The 16979-nt window shown below is 36.7% G+C and overlaps 1 protein-coding gene and 1 non-coding gene across 3 annotated transcripts in view; one reads left to right on the top strand and one right to left on the bottom strand.

The window, feature by feature from the left end:
* Positions 1-16979, top strand: part of RSBN1L (round spermatid basic protein 1 like) — an 85409-nt gene that overhangs the window by 27557 nt on the left and 40873 nt on the right. For both annotated transcript variants that reach the window (XM_061413856.1, XM_061413855.1), the window contains exon 2: positions 13473-13589. In XM_061413856.1, the coding sequence (XP_061269840.1) occupies positions 13473-13589 (117 nt within the window). The remainder of the gene's footprint in view (positions 1-13472; positions 13590-16979) is intronic.
* Positions 16562-16633, bottom strand: TRNAW-CCA (transfer RNA tryptophan (anticodon CCA)). Its single transcript has one exon. It is a non-coding gene; the product is annotated as a tRNA-Trp (tRNA).

Genomic DNA, 16979 nt, shown 5'->3' with positions numbered 1-16979 from the left:
TCAAATAATGTTGATATGTGGAAGAAACCAGCACAGTATTTTATAAAAGAACCATCCTCCACTTTAAAAAAACACAGTACTGAAAAGTTTATAATAAAAAATGGCCAAGGCTCTCTCCATTGTCCCTGTCCAGCTGTAACTCTTTAAAAAAAATTTTTTATTGCCATATAGCTGATTTACAATGTTGTGTTCTGCTATACAGATGTGTGATTCAGATATAGATATATATATTTTTTCATATTCTGTCCATTAATGCTTATTATAAGATGTTGAATATAGTTCCCTGTGTTATATGGTGGGACTTTGTTGTTTATCCATTCTATCCATAATAATCTGCATGTACTAATCCAAACTCCTGATTCATCTCTCCCACAGGTGTAATTCTTAATTCTCATCTCCTTTTAATTTCAAACTTCTGAATAAAATGTTCATTACCTTTTATTTTTTAATTGATCAGTTTTAGACATATATTGCATTCAGTTCAGTTCAGTTGCTCAGTCGTGTCCAACTCTTTGCGACCCCATGAACTTCAGTATGCCAGGCCTCCCTGTCCATTACCATCTCCCGGAGTTCACCCAAACCCATGTCCATTGTGTCGGTGATGCCATCCAACCTTCTCATCCTCTGTCGTCCCCTTCTCCTCCTGCCCTCAATCTTTCCCAGCATCAGGGTCTTTTCAAATGAGTCAGCTCTTTGCATGAAGTGGCCAAAGTATTGGAGTTTCAGCTTCAGCATCAGTCCCTCCAATGAACACCCGGGACTGATCTCCTTTAGGAGGGACTGGTTGGATCTCCTTGCAGTCCAAGGGGCTCTCAGGAGTCCTCTCCAATACCACAGTTCAAAAGCATGAATTCTTCGGTGCTCAGCTTTCTTTATAGTCCAACTCTCACATCCATACATGACTACTGGAAAAACCATAGCCTTGAGTAGACGGACCTTTGTTGACAAAGTAATGTCTCTGCTTTTCAATATGCTATCTAGGTTGGTCATAACTTTGCTTCCAAGGAGCAAGCGTCTTTTAATTTCATGGCTGCAGTCACCATCCACAGTGATTTTGGAGCCCAGGAAAACAAAGTCAGCCACTGTTTCCACTCTTTCCCCATCTATTTGCCATGCATTGATGGGACCGGATGTCATGATCTTCCTTTTCTGAATGTTGACCTTTAAGCCAACTTTTTCACTCTTTCACTTTCATCAAGTGTGGTGTCATCTGCATATCTGAGGTTATTCTTGTTAGGATAAATACGAATTGATCACTTCTATAATTTAGCTTCCTTCTTATCTCTAATAATTTCATAAACCTAACTAAGGTTATTAAGATTATTAAGCAATAATCAGGCCTTATTGACTTTGCAAATACTGTTCAGTGCAGATCAGAAGTTCTTTCTTGGTTTTCAGAAAGCTAAAAATTGCCTCTTTTTCATTTACACATTTCATTTCTGTCTTCTCTGTTCTGTGATGAGGTAATCTGGTGATTCTCCTTTATTCCTGGGAATATTTTTTCTACAGTTCTCCATTCTTATTTCTGACCCATCCTGTTACCCTTGGAGCTTACTGCACAGCTTTCATACTGATACTTTCTCGTGTTGCTCTTCTGTGCTCTGGGTCCTGTTTCCTATGTCTCAAGTCTTCTTCCTTCTTTGTGTACTCGTTTACTTCAGTATACCCTCAAGTAACTTCCTAAGAAAGGATGCACACATGATAAAAATTTTGAACTTTTGCTTGTCTGAAAATGTCTTCCTACATACTTGATTCATAGTTTTGCAGATTCAAAAGTTCTAGGTTAGAAAACATTTTCATTCTGAATTGTGAAGGCACTGCTGCAGTACTGCTTTCTAGCGTCTAGTGTTACGTTGGAGTCCAGTTACACATTGTTACCTGATATATATATATATATATATATTTTTTTTTTTCTTTTCTCCTACTCTGGAGGCTTTTAGAATCTTTCTTTATCCCCAGTGTACTGAAATTTCATGAGGGTGTGCTGCTGCAAGGGGGGTAGGGTGTGAGGGTAAGGGGGCTACAGTGCTGAATGCCATTCTTTGTACTCATCCGTTAAAGAATCTGCATTTTGGAGACTGATTTTTGGGGGGGGAGGATTTATTGATTGATTGATATTTTTCTTCCTTATACAGTTGTTTCTTTTTTGTGCAATTTCAGTTCGTTTGATATTGGAGCTCCTGAATAGATCCTTTGGGTTGCTTTATTTTTTGCTATTTTTTACTTCTTTTGCTGTTGCTCTGCTTTCTGGAAGAATATCTAAACTTGATCTCTTTTAGCCTTTTAATTAAGCCTATCAGTTTTGCTGTTGTATTTTTAATTTTCAAAAGTTCTCTTTTTAAAAAATTTCTGATGCAGTTCAGAAAGTATTTTAGGTAAGTACAATCAGCTTGTATTTACCTTGCCTAGGGTACCTGGGAGAAGGCAATGGCACCCCACTCCAGTACTCTTGCCTAGAAAATCTCATGGGCAGAGGAGCCTGGTAGGCTGCAGTCCATGGGGTCACAAAAAGTCGGACACGACTGAGCGACTTAGCAGCAGCAGCAGCAGCAGGATCTCCGAGTCTTAGGCCTGTTCACTTTCTTCAGAAAATGAATGTTCTGTGTTTGCCTTAAGGGGTGAGATTGAAATGATCACTTGAATGTTTGGGGTGAGGGTAAGAGAACTGGGAAATCAAACTCTTTCTTATATAAACTTATAAACAATTTCTCTTGTTTTAAGATCCTTTATGTTTGTATTTGTGTGAATACATACATACATATACAGATATATACACATAAATGTGTGTGTTTACATATATATATACACACAGTATATTATATGTCAAACTTGGGATTCTTTTATAGGTTTACACATATATATCAACTTGCAGTTTTCCTCTAACGTATCTTGAAAATTTTGCCTGTGAAGTTAACTATTATTTAAATATGATTTTGGGGGGGCTTCCCAGGTGGCGCTGGTCGTAAAGAACCCACTTGCCAGTGCAGCAGATATAAGAGACATGAGTTCAGTCCTTGGCTTGGCAAGACTCTCTGGAGGAGGGCATGGCAACCCACTCCAGTGTTTTTACCTGGAGAATCCCATGGACAGAGGAGCCTGGTGGGCTACAGTCCGTGGAGTTGCAGAGTCGCACATGACTAAAGTGACTTAGCATGTATGCACACAAACATAATTTTTAATGACTTCATAATCTTCCATTTCTTAATATACCCAAATTTAACTAATTTTCATTATTAAACATGTTATTTATAGGTTTTTACTATTAAAAATAATATAGGAAAAGAATAATATGGGGTGAAGGCCCTTGCATGAGCATTTTTGTGCAAACTTGGCTTTCTTTTTATTAAATCCTAGTTGTGGAATTGTGGGATAAAAGGAATGATGGGTTTTAATATTTGTTCAGTGTGTTGTTAAATTGCCCTCCAGTTGACTCATTGGAAAAGACTCTGATGCTGGGAGGGATTGCGGGCAGGAGGAGAAGGGGACGACAGAGGATGAGATGGCTGGATGGCATCACCAACTCGATGGACGTGAGTCTCAGTGAACTCCGGGAGTTGGTGATGGACAGGGAGGCCTGGCGTGCTGCGATTCATGGGGTCGCAAAGAGTCGGACACGACTGAGCGACTGAACTGAACTGAAGGCTGTCAGTTTATGCTCATTATCATTGTGCAGAAGTACCTATTTACTTCACCTTTGCCAAGCAGCACTAGTTAAGAAAAAATTTTGTGTTTATATAAGATGATGGACAGTTTGTGATACATGTAAATCAAATCATTATGCTGTATACACCTTAAACTTACTATTCAGTGATATATGAATATCCCAATAAAACCGGTCAGTTTGATAGGTGAAAAAAATGATTTTACATTATTTTAATTGAGTTTTTCTTCATGTTTATGGGACATTAACATTGTTTGAAATGTGCTTGTTTTATGTGCTTTGTACCTTTTTCTGTTTACTATTTTCTTTTTAAGATTTTTATTTTTCTGTTTATAATATTTTCTTTTCTTGGTGTTAAAGTGTAAGAGTTCTTTGTGTAAAAGCAGCTTTTTGTAAAAAAGAAATAACCCCATTGTCTTTTGGGAAAAATTATTTGTCTTTATTGAGGCTAATCCAGAAAAGTTTTGGATTCCTGCTGTTGTTGAAGAATAGCTTCATTAAATCTTAAAACTGTTTGTCAAAAATGACCAGGTCACTTAGAAAAGGGATATATATACATTTGAAGAACTAATCCTGAAAGGTTTTCAGGACTAAGAATTCCCTTTCTTGCCGTGGAAGAGAAGGAAGAGTTAACAAAGATCAACCTAGAGTACCTTACTGGAGAGAAAGTCGTGATAAACCATAGAAAATAACAGTAATATCTCACTTTATTACAGGACTTCTTTCAGCATCAAACAAGCATTTATTGAGGGAGAACCATCTCTGCCTCAAGGAATGTACACTGGTGGGAGCAGGAATGATGCTGAGAAGAAAGATATGCTTGTAGCTAACTAGAATACAGCATGAGATCGAGAACCTGCTTGCGGTATTATTCAGTATAGTGTTAGTGGACCTGGTCTAGTTTCTTAGCACAGAACAAATGAGAATGAGCCCATCAGTGACTGCCCGAAGTTAGAGCTGCCACCTCTTTTCCCTGGGTGATAAATGACAGGTGAAACAATAAAAATGATTCTCGATTGCTGTTTTTTCTTCTGTTTTTGAAGTCAGTATGAATATGACAGTGAAAGTTAAAATGAATTGTATTTTTGAAAGCAGTGATGTATGTAGAAATGTAATTAGAACTGTTAAAACATAGGTGGCAATTGTGTGTTATCTGGAAATCTGTGAATTAATTTGAAGATTCCAGGTGAATGGCTTATTGATATATTTGATCAGTTTCTTAAAGGTATTCACAGTGCTTTTTCTAAGTTTTGCTTTCTTACTGGAGCAGTTCATGTAATATTTGTGTGTGTGTGTGTGTGTGTGTGTGTGTGTTTTCATCCTTACATTATTATAATAACATCAATACTTGTGGAGACTACTGAATTTGATTATAACCAGGCGAAAACAGTCATTTTATTATTTAAGAGCTGGTTTCCAGGGGACTTCCCTAGAGGTCCAGTGGTTGAGACTTCACCTTCCAATGCAGGGGGTGTGGGTTCGATTCCTGTTTGGGGAGCTGGCTTCCCATATGTCTTGTGGCCAAAAAATGTAGAACAGAAACAGTATTGTGGCAAATTCAGTAAAAGCTTTAAAAATAAAAGACGCATTTCCAAACTGGTGCTTAACGTAAGAATCAACTGATACCTTATCAGTTTTAAGGTTCTTTAGTCAAGCACTAGAATTCGTTTTTGCCTCTTAAACATAAGTGCTCAATAGAAATGTATTGGGTGAATGAAATGTATGTTATTATACATTGCGCATATATGGTTTATGTGAATAAACCATAAGTTGACCATATGTTTGACGAATCCCATTTATATTTTGTTTGAAACTATTTTCATTAGCTTTCCTTTTTATGTCTTAACTTTTCCATATGAGAAATGTCTTTAGCCCATGTGTGTTTTCCCACATACATAATTTATAGTATGTTGTGAGTTGATAATGACTTACTTATTCCTTCTTTTTTCCTTCATTCTTCTATTCCTTTGGCCTCTTTAGGTTTAAATTGTTTTTGTGGGTCTCTTAGCATCTGTGTTCCATCTGTCTTGTATTCCCCCTTTTTATTTTAAAATAAAACTTGTCCTTATGTTAAATTGGACTTTGCTAAACAAATACTTTTGTTGTTCTTATGATGGAATAATTCTTACTTTTATTCTAAGAATTGTGATGGGAAGGTGAGCTAGAAATTCTTTCCAAGCCTTAGATTAAACCCTGAAGGTTAAAACTGTACAAATTCTTGGTCATGGAAAGAAATAAAAACTTAAGAATGATGATCGTTAAAGAACAATCTATTCAGTAAACTAGATGCCAGGGAGTCTTTTGTGTGTGTGTGTGAAAAGACCTAGAAGTGGCCTTTATAAATAAAAATGCATTACTGTGTAGTAGCAGCAGACTTGAGGTTGTATAGACAGTGGAGTTCTCAATTGTTATGGTCCGAAATGTTTATTATACCTCAGTAGTATGGGTAGATAGATAATAATAGTCTATATTTATAAGGCATATTTATTTTATAAAATGTTTTTGTATATACTTCTATTTAATCTTACCTAAACTCCATTTTACAGCTGAAACTGGAGATCTGAAAGTATGTTAGTTATCAGGGTTACAGAGCTTACGGAGAAGGCAATGGCAACCCACTCCAGTACTCTTGCCTGGAAAATCCCATGGATGGAGGAGCCTGGTGCTCTGCAGTCCATGGGGTCGCTGAGAGTCAGACACGACTGAGCGACTTCACTTTCACTTTTCACTTTCATGCATTGGAGAAGGAAATGGCAACCCACTCCAGTATTCTTGCCTGGAGAATCCCAGGGACGGGGGAGCCTGGTGGGCTGCCGTCTATGGGGTCGCACAGAGTCAGACACGACTGAAGCGACTTAGCAGCAGCAGCAGCAGCAGCAGCATAGAGCTTAAATTTGAACCTGGGTCTTCTTAGCTTGTGGGTTTCCCACTTTCTCATAGCTGTTACATGTTTGCCTGTAACAAGTAAATACCTAACATAGCATCTTTATACTATCTGTAATATGACTACAGAAAATTTAATGAATGTACTTTAAGTTGGATTTTGAAAAAAGGATGTGCTCTGACAGGAAGCAAAAAATTCCTGGAAGAGTGAGTGAGGTCGAGACTGAGATAGATGTGTATGTTGGGACAACAGTTATGCCACAAAAATGCTTTTCTACTGTGTATATATAGGCTTATTTGTTTTTTTGTTTCCTTTGTTTTGAGGGTATAGGATAGGCGGTAAATGCAGTTAGGTTGTCAGTCACTCTTGCTCTCTTGGCTATGTCATTGTTTTGTTTCCATAGGTGTCTTTCATATAATGACTTCACACTTACCTTACTTTTACTTGAACTATTTAATACTGTACTTGAGGGCATATTTCAAGACCCCTTTTTGTGTATTCAGTTCAGTTCAGTCGCTCAGTCATGTACAACTTTTTGCAACCCCATGGACTGCAGCATGCCAGGCTTCCCTGTACATCACCAACTCCTGGAGCTTGCTCAAACTCGTGTCCATCAAGTCAGTGGTACCATCCAGCCATCTCATCCTCTTGCCCCCTTCTCCTGCCTTCAGTCTTTCCCAGAATCAGGGTCTTTTCTGATGAGTCAGTTCTTTGCATCAGGTAGCCAAAGTATTAGAACTTCAGCTTCAGCATCAGTCCTTCCACTGAATATTCAGGACTGATTTCCTTGAGCATTGACTGGTTGGACCTCCTTGCAGTCCAAGGGACTCTCAAGAATCTTCTCCAACCCCACAGTTCATCAGTTCTTTGGCGCTCAGCTTTCTTTATAGTCCAACTCTCGCATCCATACATGACTACTGGAAAAATCATAGCTTTGACTGGATGGACCGTGGTTAGCAAAGTAATGTCTGCTTTTAAATATGCTGTCTAGGGTGGTCATAGCTTTTCTTCCAGGAAGCAAACATCTTCTAATTTCATGGCTGCAGTCCCCATCTGCAGTGATATTGGAGCCCCCGAAAATAGTCTCTCACTGTTTCCATTGTTTCCCCATCTATTTGCCATGAAGTGATGGGACCAGATGCCATGATCTTAGTTTTTTCAATGTTGAGTTTTAAGCAAGTTTTTTCACTCTCTTTCACTTTCATCAAGAAACTCTTTAGTTCCTCTTCACTTTCTGCCATAAGGGTGGTGTCATCTGCGTATCTGAAGTTACTGATATTTCTCCAGCAGTCTTGATTCCAGCTTGTGCATATAAGTTAAATAAGCAGGGTGACAATATGCAGCCTTGACGTTCTCCTTCCTTAATTTGAGAACAGGCTGTTGTTCCATGTCTGGTTCTAACTGTTGCTTCTTAACCTGTATACAGATTTCTCAAGAGGCAGGTCAGGTGGTCTGGTATTCCCATCTCTTTCAGAATTTTCCACATTTTATTGTGATCTGCACAATCAAAGGCTTTTTCTGGAACTCTCTTGCTTTTTCAATGATCCAGCAGATGTTAACAATTTGGTCTCTGGTTCCTCTGTCTTTTCTAAATCCAGCTTGAACATCTGGAAGTTCATGTTTCACGTACTGTTGAAGCCTGGCTTAGAGAATTTTGAGCATTACTTTGCTAGCATGTGAGATGAGTGCAATTGTCCGGTAGTTTGAACATTCTTTGGCATTGCTCTTCTTTAGGTTTGGAATGAAAACTGACCTCTTCCAGACCTGTGGCCACTGCTGAGTTTTCCAAATTTGCTGGCATATTGAGTGCAGCACAGCAGCATCTTTTAGGATTTGAAATAGCTCAACTGGAATTCTGTCACCTCCCCTAGCTTTGTTTGTAGTGATGCTTCCTAAGGCCCACTTGACTTTGCACTCCAGGATGTCTGGCTCCAGGTTAGTGATCACATCATCATGGTTATCTGGGTCATGCAGATATTTTTTGTATAGTTCTTCTGTGTATTCATGCCACCTCTTCTTAATATCTTCTACTTCTGTTAGATCCATACCATTTGTGTCCTTTATTGTGCCCATCTTTGCATGAAATATTCCCTTGGTATCTCTAATTTTCTTGAAGAGATCTCTAGTCCTTCCCATTCTATTGTTTTCCTCTATTCTTTGCATTGATCACTGAGGAAGGCTTTCTTATCTTTCCTTGCTATTCTTTGGAACTCTGCATTCAAATGGGTATATCTTTCCTTTTCTCCTTTGCCTTTTGCTTCTCTTCTTTTCTCAGCTATTTGTAAGGCCTCTTCAGACAACCATATTATCTTTTTGCATTTCTTTTTCTTGGGGATGGTCTTGATCACTGTCTCCTGTACAGTGTCATGAACTTCCATCCATAGTTCTTCAGGCACTGTGTCTGTCAGATCTAATACCTTGAATGTATTTGTCACTTCCACTATATAATCATAAGGATTTTGATTTAGGTCATACCTGAATGGTCTAGTGGTTTTGCCTACTTTCTTCAATTTAAGTCTGAATTTGATAATAAGGAGTTCATGATTTGAGCCACAGTCAGCTCCTGGTCTTGTTTTTGCTGACTGTATAGAGCTTCTCCATCTTTAGCTGCAAAGAATATAATCAATCTGATTTCGGTGTTGACCATCTGGTGATGTCCACATGTGAGTCTTCTCTTGTGTTGTTGGAAGAGGGTGTTTGCTATGACCAGTGAGTTCTCTTGGCAAACACTGTTTGCCTTTGCCCTGCTTCATTTTGTACTCCAAGGCCAAATTTGCCTGTTACTCCAGGTATCACTTGACTTCCTACTTCTGCATTCCAGTCCCCTATAATGAAAAGGACATCTTTTTTGGGTGTTAGTCCTAGAAGGTCTTGTAGGTCTTCATAGAACCTTTCAACTTCAGCTTCTTCAGCATTACTGGTTGGGGCATAGACTTGGATTACTGTGATATTGAATGGTTTGCCTTGGAAACGAACAGAGATCATTCTGTCATTTTTGAAATTGCACCCAAGTACTGCATTTTGGACTCTTTTGTTGACAGTGAGGGCTACTCCATTTCTGATAAGGTATTCTTGCCCACAGTAGTAGAGATAATGGTCATTTGAATTAAATTTGCCCATTCCAGTCCATTTTAGTTCACTGATTCCTAAAATGTCAATGTTCACTCTTGCCATTTCCTGTATTACACAACTGATATACTCCTACTGCAGAAGCTTAGAAACTTTTTGCCACTTTAAAGTAATGGCTTTTAATGATTTGCATTATTATCTTTCAGTCTGTTTTTTGAATGTATGTATATTAATTATAAATTCTTAAAAATTGTGATGTTTAGAGGCAGGAGGTACATAGAGAAATCTCTTTGCCTTCTGTTCCATTTTTCTTTGAACAGAAAACTACTTAAAAAATCAGTAAGAAAATATATTTATAAAGTCTATAAAAATTGGATCATGCTATATTACAGTTTTATTTCCTGCAAACTAGTTTAATTTTACTTTGCAAAAATATATTCTGTTGTAGGTTTATAGCTCATATTCTTTTTTTTTTTTTTTCATATTCTTTTTTTGCCATTAAAATTCTATAGTTGTTTTAATCTTTGGTGTTAGAAGTCAGGATCATGGTTACCCTTTGCAGTACTGCATAAAGACTGAAGGGAACACAGGGGTACTGGGTGCTGTTTATTTTTGTGAAAATTGAGCAGTTTATGGTACTTACATGCTTTTTTTCCTGTATGTATATTATACTTTAATAAGCTTTTAAAAGTTTAATAGTTATTGAAAAATACTTTTAGGTTAATAAATATTTAGGGGTAATTGGGAAAAGAAATGTGGAGACATTACAGATAAGTGTTTTCTTCAGTTGTGATTTTAAGTGATATGTAACTAGTTCATTTAAAAAAAGTGTGATTACTTACGCAATATTAACTTATATATGTTTCTAGGCTCCAGCTATTTGTGCTGACATTTTATGGCTGAATGACAGCCTGTGATATGATTTCAAGGATTTTAAAACGTCAAAAAGTAAGAGTAGTGAGCTAATCTGAAGTATGAGAACAGTTTAATCAATTCTAGAACTTTAGAATAAGTTGTATATGAGCATATATCAGAACTGGAAAAGGTTAGTTTTCATTCCAAACCTAAGGAAGGGCAATGACATAGAATATTCGAACTACCGCATAATTGTCCTCATTTCACATGCTAGCAAGGCAATACTCAAGATCCTTCAAGCTGGATTTAGACAAGGCACAGGAATCAGAGATCAAATTCCAACAGCCATTGATCAAATGGAAAAAGCAAGGGAATTCCAGAAAAAACATGCATTTCATTGGGTATGCTAGAGCCTTTGACTGTAGATCACAACAAACTGGAAAATTCTTCAAGAGATAGGAATACCAGACCAACTTACCTGTCTCCTGAGAAAACTGTTAGGACCGGACATGCAACAATGGACTGGTTGAAAATTGGGAAAGGAGTATGTTAAGGCTGTACATTGTCAACCTGTTTATTTAACTTATGTGCAGAATGTATCATGTGATATACCGGGCTGGGTAAATCACAAGCTGGAATGAAGATTTTAGGGAGAAATGTCAACAACCTCAGATACACAAATGAAACCACCCTAATGGCAGAAAGCAAAGAGAAACTAAGGAGCCTCTTGATGAAGGTGAAAGAGGAGACTGAAAAAGTTGGCTTAAAATTCAGCATTCAAAAAACGAAGATCACGGCATCTGGTCCTGTCACTTCATGGCAAGTAAATGGGGAAATAATGGAAACAGTGACAGACTTTATTTTCTTGGGCTCCAAAATAAAGCCGATGGTGACTGCAGCCATGAAATTAAAAGACGCTTGCTCCTTAGGAAAAAAAAAAAAAACTATGACAGACTTAGTGTATTAAAAAGTAAAGACATCACTTTGCCCACAAATGTCTGTATAGTCAAAGCTGTGGTCTTCCCAGTAGTCGTTTAATGGATGTGAGAGTTGGTCCATAAAGAAGGCTAAGTGCTAAAGAATTGATGCTTGCAAACTGTGATGCTGGAGAAGACTCATCAAAGTCCCTTGGACTGCAAGGAGATCAGACCAATCAATCCTAAAGGAAATCAACCCAGAATATTCACTGGAAGGACTCATGCTGAAGGTGAAGCTCCAATACTTCGGCCACCTGATTCAAAGAGCCGACTCCTTGGAAAAGACATTGATTCTTTTTAAAAAGTAGTTTTATTTATTTATTTTTGGCTGTGTTGGGTCTTTGTTGCTGTGCATGGGCTTTCTGTAGTTGCAGCACACAGGCTTCTAATTGCCGTGGCTTCTCTTGCTGCAGAGCACGGGCTCCAGGGTGCACAGGGTTCAGTAGTTGCACTCCCAGACTCTAGAGCAGAGGCTCGATAGTTGTGGCACTTGAGCTTAGTTGCTCCGTGGCGTGTGGGATCTTCCCAGATGAGGGATCAAACTTGTATCTCCTGGATTTACAAGTGGATTCTTTACCAAGGAGCTACCAGGGAAGTCCTCAAATTGGTATTTTTAAAATTAATACATTTCAAAATATTTGTTAAGTACATAGATTTGATGTTTTTTAGGAATTATCTGTTTTAGTAGTCCAGAGAGTGGTTCGGTATGGTAGCCCCTAGTCTCACATAGCTATTGAACAGTTAAAGTTGAGCTACTTTGTATTGAGATGTGCCATAAGTTTAAACTGTAGACTGAATTTTTAATCTTATTATGAATAAAAGAATGTGAAATATCTCAATAACAGTTTTTTAGTATTGGTTCCGTGTTGAAAAATATATTATTAAAATTAATTTCACTAGTTTCCTTTTGTTTCTAGTGTGACTGCTAAAAATGTAAATTTACTTATGTGGTAACCCTTATATTTCTATTTGACAAAACTGATCTAGACAGTAATCTAAATAGACATTAGATGATTAATACCTGAATTTAGAGTAGTACTTACAGAAAGAGAAGTATGAAGGGATTTGAAGGAATTATGCCATTGGCATATGTGGTGTATAATCTTGGCTGTTACAGGATGTTTTGCAGTTTTGTGTGAAGTTTTGTGTCATAACTTTGTAATTGTAGTGAGCTTTTTGAGGACAAGGACTTCATCACTATTTTAAAATTCTCCTCTACATTGTTGTTGCTGAGTGCATAGGAGCTTGGTTGAACAAACAAGAATTAAAAGGACATCAAATAATTTTGCAGATACAAAGTTTGAATTTTAGAATGTGAACCAATGATTCTTTGCGTTCCTATATGCTTTATTTTAATATCATAGTATCACTAGTTAGCCAAGTCAGTCATGTCTTTTTTAAAAGATACAAGGGTAAGGCAACTTAATATTTAGTCTTTTATATATATATATATATACACACATATATATATATGTACATGTATATGTACATATATATATGTATATAGATACATATATATGTATATATTATATAGATATATCAAACTCTGGGTAGTCTTTTTATATCTTCCTTCATTTAGCCCTGGTGTAACCTATGAAAATTTATCATCAATTTCATTATTTTATACATTAGGCCATTGAGAATGAGTATTTTTTCCAGTGTTGTAACAAATATGCCCAACTTCAAAACTAGCCCTTTTTCCACTGTAGTTTACTCTCCTGATTAAAGTTAGCCAGTTATTTTAAGTGATTTGAAGTTAGGCTGATGTTGTGTTGGAAATGAAGTAGGTGAAGAATAATCTGTAGAATAAAATTTGTAATGCTACATTTTGACAGCTTATGATGTATATATTCCAGTGTTTAATGTATGAAAGGAAATTTAAAAATACTTCCTAAAAACTTAGAGAAAGAACAATTACATCTTTTTTTCTTTCTGATTTCCTTGGTGTATTGTAATTTGAGAAATTGCACTGTAGTTCATGAAAGAAAATTATATAATGTTTTGAAGTATTTATTTTGTCTTTTAGATAAAATCAAAGACAAAATTAAAGAGAGAGATAAAGAAAAGGAGAGAGAAAAAAAGAAGCATAAAGTAATGAATGAGATCAAGAAAGAAAATGGAGAAGTAAAGATTTTACTGAAAAGTAAGTATATATTCAGTGATTTCAGTTGTACGATATTATATTGTTCAGTGTACTTATTGGCTTAGTGATTAAAATAAGAAATGTTACTTGGTGCTGAATTTTACTGAGAATAAACATTTGTGGTCAAGATATGAAAAGTTAATAGTGGACTTTTCTAATCTGTTTAGTAATATGTCTTTAGTATATTTATTTAGTGAGTTATTGGAAGTAGTAAAGGTAATTATTAGGTTCCTTGAATCATTTAAAAATAGGTTATGTAATTCTGTGTTTACATTACTAGTTTATGGGTATTTGGATAATCTAAAAGAAGAGACTAAAGCAATTTTAACCATGATAGAGAGGTATGGCAGAGGCAGTGATCTTACCAGTGTTTGATGATAATCGCTATGCATAGTTTACAGGGAGTATTTTACTCTGAGCTAAATAACAAGATGTTCTGTTTTACTGTATGTTCTTGCAAGCTGAAGAATATCCTCTTTTTGTTTCCTATTTTTTTCTCATAAAAAAATGAGAAAAATAACTAAATAACTAAAATAACTGTTTTAGTTAGTTATTATGTGGGGGTGGATGGTTAGGTAATAATATAGATCCTATCAATAAATATGAACTCTTCGAGGGAGAATTTGTGATAGATAGTTTTAAATTCACTCAGATAGGAGGTAAGAAGAATTAATGGCATTTGCTTGCTTGATAGCTAGCAAATTCATTAACTGCCGCATCAAGTCAACAATTTGTTGATCATAACACGTTGACTTTTATTAATTTCATATTGAGTTTACATGTGCATAAGCCTTTCTGTCTACATATGGGAGAGAAGTCCGTAGCACTGTAGGTGCAATGAAATTAATTACATAATTTAAGGTACATAGACTTTTAGATTCTATGATTTCATTTAACTCTTTGTCCTGTTTCCACATGTTCTTTGGTGCACTTTGGCTAAGCTCTTATTTTCTACTTGTCAGAACTTTATTTTCTAAAAAATTCTTTAGACCCTGAAGAAACACGACAGAGCTAAGATTGGTGACTACTTGGTTAACGCTCACGGGCCTTCGTCTTGTTTCTTTGCCAGTGTGTTTGATGTGTGTTGTCCAAATAGATTGTAAGCCTCTGAGGCAGGAATTGAATATAATCACACTAGTGCTGTACAGCAGCTTATGATTAACACTTGAAAAGTTTTGTTTTCTTTACCATATTGGTTTACTCATTTTTTAAATTGCTTTAGTCACATAGTCATTTTATTATTCGTTTGAGTGTACAGTGTTGTAAATTCCTATGACTGGGTTGAATGTTAAATTGCTTGCATACCATTAATGTGAAATATGTGAACCTCGAAATTACATATGCAAGCAGAATTTTAAATAACCTAAGAAGTGGAGATTTTTCTAGTAATATACAATGGTAACCTTGATTTTGAAATAAATGAAAAGCTTAAGAGATAATTAAGCTAAACTGAAACCTAGTGATGATAGAGGGGAATAAAAGACATTTGGAAATAAATTGATCTCTGGGATGACATAGGAAAATATACTTCCTGTGAAATGGAGGTAAATAATAATTACTGCCTTTCAGGGTTGTGGAGATTAAATGACGTTAAGTATAGGGGAAGTACCAAGTACAGTGTCTAGTCCACAGATATTCAGTAAACAGATAGGAATCTTTCTTGTTAACGTGTACGAAAGATGAACTCTTGTGCTTAAAAACAATGAGAAAACTTATCTCTCCTCGGAGGGTAAAAAAAAGTGAACGTGAAAGTCGCTCAGTTGTGTCTGACTCTGGGACCCCACGGTCTATACATCCATGGAATTCTCCAGGCCAGAATGCTGGAGTGGGTAGCCGTTCCCTTCTCCAGGGGATCTTCCCAACCCAGGGATCGAACCCAGGTTTCCTGCACTGCAGGCGGATTCTTTACCAGCTGGAATAAAAACATGATTAACTTGTGAGATTGTGCCTGTCCCATGGTAAGCAGTGAGTGAGTATTAGCTGTTGTTATTATCAGCACAGTTTGTCCTGCATGTGTGGCCAGCCATTTGCCAAGTGAGCGTTATGACCAGGGAAAGGCATCCTTTGTCATTGGTGACCTGAAGCAACAGGAAAATCAGTTAGGTTGGGGAGTAAGTATGCTGTTCTTTACTGCCTTGTGCCCCGTTTTATGGTTTTTAACTTTTTTTCTCTTTATAAGTTTCTCCTTCTGATGATGCTAACATTGCAACTTATGGCAGACGCAGGCATGGAGTGGGTAATGACCCTTGAATATCTGAAATAGATGCTAACTGTTTCTCCACACCAATCTTATTTCCTCCAGATTTTCATTAAAACTGCATCGAGTATGACTAGAGTTACATACATGATTATATACATAGCAGAAAGGTATTATTAATGGAGAAATCTTATAAGTGTTTTTCACTGATAAAATAGGAGTTTGCTTTATTAGAAACAGTTTAAAGGAACAAATAAATGTGAAACATAAGCTTATTTAGCTCATTTTTAAAAATTTCTAATGTCTACCAATTACTTTTTCTGAATATACTTATATGTTCTAGTCATTTTTATGTTCTTTATTGATAAAGGTATAAGAACATGGATGTTACCAGTATAGTATTTTTGAGAGTAAATTTTGTCATTATAGCGTATCAAGGAGCTTGATGGTGAGCAGGTGAAAAGGGCATTAAAAGAAGCCAATGTTCAAGGTTATTGTTAGTGTACTAAAGGTCACGGGTAGGTAATTCTTGAAAGGAAGGGTGAAAATATTGCTGTGCATAAAAGGAAAGTCATTCCCAGAGACCACAGGCTGAAAATAGCTAAGCTAATTACTACTTTGTTTCTGTGTATGATAATGAAATTATGTGTATTACTTCCCATAGTCGCGTCTGACTCTGCAACCCTGTGGACTGTAGCCTACCAGGCTTCTCCATCCATGGGATTTTCCAGGCAAGAATACTGGAGTGGGTTACCATTTCCTTCTCCAGGGGATCTTCCCAACCCAGGGATTGAACCCGGGTCTCCTGCATTGGAGGCAGACGCTTTAACCTCTGAGCCACCAGGGAAGCCCCTATTACTTCACATATTAAATATGAAATCAGATCCAATGTTTCTGGCAACCTTTATTAACACTAAAAATATACTAAGGTTAGGAATGGGAATTCTAGTGATTTTGTAATTTTTAAAGATTTTTAAAAAATAACTTGCCATTAGTAACACATACTGGTTTTTCTTTTTTATCTGTGTTTGTGATTTTTTTCCTGTCTCTATCAGAGTGTCTCTTCTGGCTGTGTGTGTATCTCCATTTCTCTTTGTGTCCGATTCTCCCTTTGGCTATCTGTGCATGTGGGGAGGGGGCGGGGAATGTGTGTTTGAGATCTACTGTTCATATGTCTATGGATCTTCAAGGGG

Source organism: Bos javanicus, chromosome 4 (genome assembly GCF_032452875.1).
Source record: "Bos javanicus breed banteng chromosome 4, ARS-OSU_banteng_1.0, whole genome shotgun sequence".
In the NCBI taxonomy this organism is placed as follows: domain Eukaryota; kingdom Metazoa; phylum Chordata; class Mammalia; order Artiodactyla; family Bovidae; genus Bos; species Bos javanicus.
Note: the sequence above shows the minus strand (reverse complement) of the source record. Positions and strands in the feature narration are given on the sequence as shown.